General features: G+C 42.2%; 1 protein-coding gene across 1 annotated transcript in view; it reads right to left on the bottom strand.

Moving 5' to 3' along the window:
* The window catches only part of HOOK1 (hook microtubule tethering protein 1), a gene marked incomplete at its 5' end in the record, with an annotated part of 69,714 nt that extends 62,411 nt beyond the window's left edge, over nucleotides 1-7,303 (bottom strand). Inside the window, 2 exon segments of the mRNA XM_006154924.3 lie at nucleotides 1,626-1,711; nucleotides 7,279-7,303. Coding sequence (XP_006154986.2) covers nucleotides 1,626-1,711; nucleotides 7,279-7,303 — 111 coding nt within the window.

Raw genomic sequence — 7,303 nt, 5'->3', positions numbered from 1 at the left:
GAGAGAAAACATCCCCCAGAGGGGGAGACCACACTGCGATCCCTTTTCTTTCATTCTCCACTCAAGATTTTGGGTGGGTATGCGCACCTGCCTGGCATGATTTTCCAGTTGCCAGGTCCAGGACTCGAACCACAGTTGACCATGTGTGAGCCTAGTTTCTTAACCACCATGTCATCTGGTGGTCCCCACAGCAAACCTTTAAATGATGATGATAACAATTTAATAACTTTGACTGAAAAATAGCAAAGCACAAATAGGATTCTGGTCTCAAAGTAAACTAATATAAAGTGATTGTAATTTATAAGTATTAATAAATCAAGGTAAAAAAATTAATACTATTTGTCCTGCAAAGGATATATCGGGTCGCAGGAAAAGTCATGATGGATATTTTGCAAAACATACCAAGACTTTTCCATGACTCAATAGCTCATATTATATATAGATAATATTAATCTTGAGGACGAGCAGATGGCAAAGCAGTTGCATTGCTGGACTCCCACATGGCCAAGTGCAGTTCAAGTCCTGGAGTCAGTGCCTTGAAACTCACACTGGGCACCTGTCCGTGCATGCCCAAGATCCCAGGAGGAGAGGGGATTGTGGCCATGGTCATGCATCCTGGGAAGTGCTTTCTCACTTTCCCTTTCACTATCTGTTCTCCATCTCTCTCTGGCAAGTACACACGCCCTAAGGCAAAAATCTCTTAAAAAAAAATACTAACCCTTGGACAATGTTTGATGTTATGAAATAATGCCTTTATAAATTTTAATATTTTAATATTATATAGTTATACAAAATGGACCTAGCCCAAACAGAACTACCCTATTAGTCAGGGTTCTTGAGCATCTGTGATTTCAAATTTCACTCATTTATCATTTCATTATTGGTGGACGTGTAAACTACTATTAATTCAGAAATAGACGATTTAATTTAGTTTTTTTTCCAAATCCAGTATTTTATGCTTCAGTTCTCTCTAAGATGGCAATCTCTATGCACTGATACCTTAAGTGATAACAATACAACCAAAGGAACCTTTACAAACAATGGTACCATTCATTTAACCGTTTTTTTAATAGTTTTGATAATCTTTGTGAACATGCCCACAAGCTGAAAATAAAACTTCTTTAATAGAAAAGACTCCTCATTGAATTAAGAAATACCTCTATGGGAGCCTGCGGGTGGCATGTGGTTAAGGTGCTGGACTCCCACGTGTGGACTGTAGTCTGAGTCCCATACCTGGCGGCATGAAAATTATGCTGGGTACATGTGTATGTGTATCCAAAATACCGAGTGGAAAATGGAAGAGAAGGGGTTGTAGCGTGGCCATCTTCCCAGAGAAGTGATTTCTTACTTTCCCTCTTACTGTCCCTCTCTGTCTCCATTGAGTGCATGTACCCTAGGGCAAAAACTTAACAAAAATAAACTAATTAAAAGATACACCTCTACAAATAAGGAAGAAATAATGAGGAGGTAAACTTTTTTGGTTCCCTAGTTACAACGATGCCTTGGTACCAAATGCCTGAATATGTCATTGAATAGGATAAAGTTTCAAAATCTTTAGAATTCCAGTCTTAAGTTTTCTTCTTTGGTTTACAATTCTATTCAGGCGAGGTCTGGCCACTACTCACATTTGATGAAGAACTTGTGCCATGGCAACTCCATTAGTCAGCTGTTTGACATCTTGACAGGGTGAGGCAGTATTGAATGTCTGCAGCTAAAAATCACAATAAAGCAAATGACTTTAGGCTTCTTTATATCTACAGGGGGGGATTACAAAGTGAATAAATAAATGACAACCAGCTAAAAATTGTCCAGTTCTTCTTAAATGACAAATGAAACTATACTAGTCAGTCAGTTCCTGTGACAAAGCAATGTTTTTATAAAAAATAACGCTTAACATTTCATATAATGATCTCCATAAAAGTAAAACACAGGGGCTGGCCTATAACACAATAGTTAAGAAAGCTGGATTCCTACCTGACCAACTACAGTACAATTCCCAGCCCTGGTGGCTTGAGTCATATGCCAGGGATATGTGCATGCATGCCCAAAATCCTGACATGAGAGAGGGTAATACAGGAGAATGGATGGCTGCATAACCATGCCCTATTATGGGGTGCTTTTTCTCTCTGTCTCTGTCTCTCTGACACGCACATGCTCTTTGACAATCAAAAAAAAAAAAAAGTAAAACACATTGATATCATGTACAAATTAATTTAGAATTTCTAAGTAATCTAAAGTATAACTCTTAAGATAGTAATTATCTTGTGTTTTGTCTACTTTCAGGAGACCATATCAGAAAAAGAACTTTGAGATAACTCATATTTATAAGTTAAAACTTCACTCACCTCATTTGGTGGGAAAACAAAGGCTTGAAATGTCAAGACTGAAACTACTTACAGTTGATGCACAAACTCTGACCTGAGAACTGGCTGCTGTTACTTCGTGGCAGTTAGCCTACCATTAAGACCTAAGCAGTCACGCGCCCTCCCAACTGTCAGGCTGCTTCCGTCCAGTCTGACTTCAGATACTACCAACATCTTTTTACATGACATTTTATGTTTTAAAAATACTTTCTTTTCTAGAAAGCATGGGCACATTAGAGATTCCCACGGTGGGAAAATAATAATTTATTATTTATAGTTTTATATTTGTGGAAAGATGATTTTTTAAATAATTATTTAATTATATTATTATTATTATTATTATTATCATCATCATTTTGGGAGAGGTTTTTGTAATAGGGTACATGCACTCACCAGAAAGAGAGAGACAGAGAGATAGAAAGCGAGAAATCACCCCCTGGGAGGATGGCCATGCTACAATCCCTTCTCCATTCTTCTCTAGGGATCTTGGGCACGCACGCACGCACATGAGCCCAGCATGAGTTTAAGCCACTGGGTCAGGGACTCGAACCGTGGTCAGCTACATGGGAGTTCAGCAACATAACCACTACGCTAACTGCTGGTCCCATATTTTTTTAAAATTTGGTATAGGACATGTGTGCTCACTAGAGACAGACAGACAGAGAGAAAGAAGAGAGAAAGCAAGCTACCAGGTCCAGGAGGGGTCAGCCATGTGGGAGTCCAATGCCTTCACCACCATGCCATCTGCTGGCCCTCAGACAGATTAGTTTAAGTAAAATATGTGAGAACATTACACGGCAGTCAGAATGTGTAAAATTTTGATAAATCTATAATTCTCTAAAAGGAGCCTGTCTATAGTCAGAAGCTCTCTAAGCTTTTCTTTCTAAGATTTAGAAATTCATCATGTGTAGTACTGGCATTTCCTAATTTAAAAGTTTCCCTAGGATATGTAACCATTGGGAGATGGTATCCACGGAACAGATGGGCAAGTTTCCAAAAATTAAAACACTAATTCTCTGCAAACTCTTTATTTAGAACTTAACAGTCTTTCCTTTTACCCATTATTCCCAGAACAAACATAGCAACTGGATCATGTGTTGTCAATAATAAAGCTGAATTCTCTTTTAGAGATTTATAAAGTAAGTAGTAAAAGCTCACATATAAAGTTTAATCATACCATGAGTCTTCTCAGAAGTTTGGAGACAACCCCATTAGCTCACTAGAATACAGAATTTAGTCTTACAATTTGTGGATACCTTTCGAATCTTTTCTTCAATAATTAAATTCTGAAGACAATGTGACAGGAGAAAGGCTCTGACCACCAGTGGACTTATGTGCCAGTCCCTCCTGATTGTGAGATGACTAACATGACAGCAGAGGCGAACAGGCACGTGACCAGTCCTTAAGGCATTAAGTCAAAAAGGTTAGCACTTCCACAGCATGGCAGCAGCTTCGCAGATGCCCGCATCATGCCAGCTGAAATAACAAAGCTCAGCAAAAAATAAAGAGTGCCAAAAGGCCTTTTTTGGCAGCTTTCTGTGAAGCATCCTCATGAACACAGTCAGTGACTACTTGTCCCAGGCCCCAGGACTACGGAGAGTGAGGGCTGCAGCCAGGGAGCAGTCCATCTCAGAGCAAGGAAGCAAATAAGCAGCTGGCAGTGGGGCCAGGAGTTAACACTGACTACACTCTCACGAACACAGTGGAGCAATGCAGCCTTACAACCAGAATGGTGGCGGGTGAATGCACAGGTGATAGGTGAAGGTATGGCACTCTCTGTGCTCCAGATCCTCTTGGGGTAGGTCAGTCCTGGAGAAATGTGGAGATATGAGTAGGTCTGACCCCAGGGATTTGGAACGAGTTCCCAAAAAGTAAACACTAATTATCTGTTCAGCCTCCTTAGATAATTCAGGATATTCAGGCTTCCAAGAATCACCATCTTGCTACTGAGGGATTACAAACTTTCATTTTTTTATTTCCACATGCATGTACACATTAAAAAAGACAAGTACAGGACCAGCAGATGGCGTAATGATTACATCACTGGACTCCTACACAGTCGACTACGGTTCAAGTCCCAGACGCAGCAGCTTGAAACTCATGCTGGGTGTGTGGGTGTGCATGCCAGGATCCCAAGAGGAGAATGGAGGAGAAGGAATTACAGCATGGCCATCCCTTCTTGAGGGTGATTTACCTCTTCCTGTCTGTCTGTATTGAGCGCATGTGCTCTAAAGCAAAAATCTCTATGGTGTGCTGGCTAAGGTAACAGGATCAAATACTGAAGTTCTAGTCCCAGATCTGGCAGCTTGATAAACACGCCAGGCATAGGTTTATGCATGCCCAAAATCTAAAATAGAAAAAGTGGAGGAGAAGGGACTGCAATGAAACCATTCCCCATGGGGGTTGCTTTCTCACCCCTCCACCCTATCTCCAGTGAGTGCATGTGCCCTCTGGTAAAATTTAGGAGGAAAAAAAAAAAAACTTTTAATAAATTTTAATATGATGGAAAGGGGGAAATACAGTGTTTTTTTTTTTTTTTTTTTTTTTAAAAATTTTTACCAGCTTGGGGGGGGGGGGGGGGGGAAAGAAAAGCCGGGGGGGGGGGGGAGGTGAGAAAGCAAGCCACCAGGGCCCAATCATAGTTTTAATATGGAGTGGTAGCTCTTTGCTCTTTAGTTTTAAAGAAAGAAAGAGCAAATTTATACAGAGAAAGGAAAAAGTCAATAGGGATAAGGAAGTTGTAAATATAGAAAAGTGAAAACAATGGAGCAAAGTTCTACAAGAGGAGGAAGGTGCATGTTCTAAAGTCAGAGCCAAAGGTAAAGAGGTGGTCATTTCCTCCAGGGGAGGAAGAGCTGGGGGCTCAAACAGAGCATTAATAAAATTTGCTAAGATTAACGTGAGAGGAACTTACTGGTTCTTTTTATAAGTTTATTTATTTATTCCATGAGAGAAGGAGACAGACAACGAGCAAGAGAGATACGTACTCTCAACAAGGTCTTCAAGGCTGTGAGCCTCCTCCTAGCTTCAACACATCACCGACACACGCGTGCAATTACCATTCCCCAACCTGCCTGCCTCCTTCTGTGTACAGAGAGACCTCAGGACACAAACCTGGTACCTTCCCACATGGCCTCTGCCCAGCAGAGCATGTGTTAACTCTTATGCCACCACTGATGCCCTGTCTGGTTATCTCTAACAATAAGGCTGGGCTGTGTAATGGGAAAAAGTGTATTTGGACATAGCAGCATTCGTAGGGGCAAGTTTATATCCAGTTTTCTTCACAGAGCTCAATGGCCTGAGAGAGGACTAGGGAAGCAAACACATTTACTGTGCCATCTATAATTCCTTATTATTTGGTTTATATTACTTGTGCAGCTTTTAAGGAGTTTTATCTTCCAGGGTAATTCTATACAGATAACTGCAGTCTCTTCTGCAGGAAATCACTACAGATTGGTTGAGTAAATGGATATATCAGTCACATAAAATGTTAACATATTGCAATACCATTCAAGAGAACCCTGTGCTTCTCCACCACCTCACTTATAAGCCAGTGACATCATAAAGACTAAGACTACAGCCTCAGTCAGATGTTTAGAGCAACAATGTAACAGATTAGGGCATACTATAATTAGCGACTTGTTTTAACAAAACAGATCATTAAAACTAATGTTCTCTTGCTTCCTGGGAGTCTTAAACAGAGCATCTCAGCCCCAGTAGTTATTTTAAATGAAAATACAGTTGAACAGTTAGCTGAGTTAAACTCTGAAGCTCTAAATATGTGTGTTCTCCGTAAAGCAACTGCTATTTACTTCCAAAATGTAAAAGTTGCTTTGAGTTAGTTATTTCTAATAGATCCCATACACTTACAGAAACCTTCCCACTTTCTCATTCGTTGGCACCGCATGCATTAGGAATCTAATGCTTGGAAATCTCATCAACAGATTACCGCCTCCCTTGATCCAGTTTGTTTACATTCCACCGAGCACATAATTTAACGACTGGTTTGGAGATGAGCAATGTCAACAGCATCTTGTGGACCACGGATCATCATCCTTGCCCAATACGGGTTAGGAACCACACCTGGATGCCAGCTCTCAGGTATCTAAGCAATTCCAAGAGAGGACATTTTGCTGACTAAAATAGGAAGAATCTGGGACCAGATCTTGCATGTTCAGAACTCATCGAAAACCTAAACATGGATAAAGTGGAAAGCAAAATGCTAATCTTTTTCTCTAAAGAAAATGTTGACCATTTGGAAAGGCACAGGAAGAAAAAGAAAAAAACGAGCCCCCACTCCCAACACATCTTTTTCTTCACAAAATCTACGTGGAAACCTCTCTTCAAAGCGGCTTCTATGAAGTCAGTCCTACAGTTCTGGTGGAGCACTTTTCCCAGACTGACAGCCACCTCCTGCCCCACCTGCGTCCAACCTCAGCAAGGTGGGCAGGGAGGGAGGTGAGCTTTCAGAGGAGACTTCACTCCAAGAGGCACAGAGGTCCGTCCCTATGGGAAGGCTATTAGGCAGACTGAGGGGGGAGAATCAGTGGTCCAGAAAAATCTAGGGCTTGGGGCAACCGGCAGGGGGCAGAACTGGGGATGGGGAGCGAAAGGAATGGGTGCTAGATTCCTGTCACAGCTGTTAGGGACACCAGCTGTTAGGTCGGTCCTCCAGCTATGAGCACCTCCAGGGTTTCGTCCCCCGAGAGCTTCCTTCACCCCCACCCCAGACATAAACACACGCACACGCGCGCACACGCACACACATACACCTGCCCCGGGACCGCAGGTGGCACTCTCGCGGTCAAGGGCGACAAGAAGCGCAGAGGGCAGAGGACCAGGCCGCTGCGCAGGTGGGCCCAGCTCCTCCCGCTCACCTGCGGGGACCCGGCCCCCCTCGGCCCCTCGCACTCACCCAGATCATCAGGCTGTCGCAGAGC

The sequence above is a fragment of the Tupaia chinensis genome, unplaced genomic scaffold, assembly GCF_000334495.1.
Source record: "Tupaia chinensis unplaced genomic scaffold, TupChi_1.0 Scaffold000425_1, whole genome shotgun sequence".
NCBI lineage: Eukaryota > Metazoa > Chordata > Mammalia > Scandentia > Tupaiidae > Tupaia > Tupaia belangeri.
Note: the sequence above shows the minus strand (reverse complement) of the source record. Positions and strands in the feature narration are given on the sequence as shown.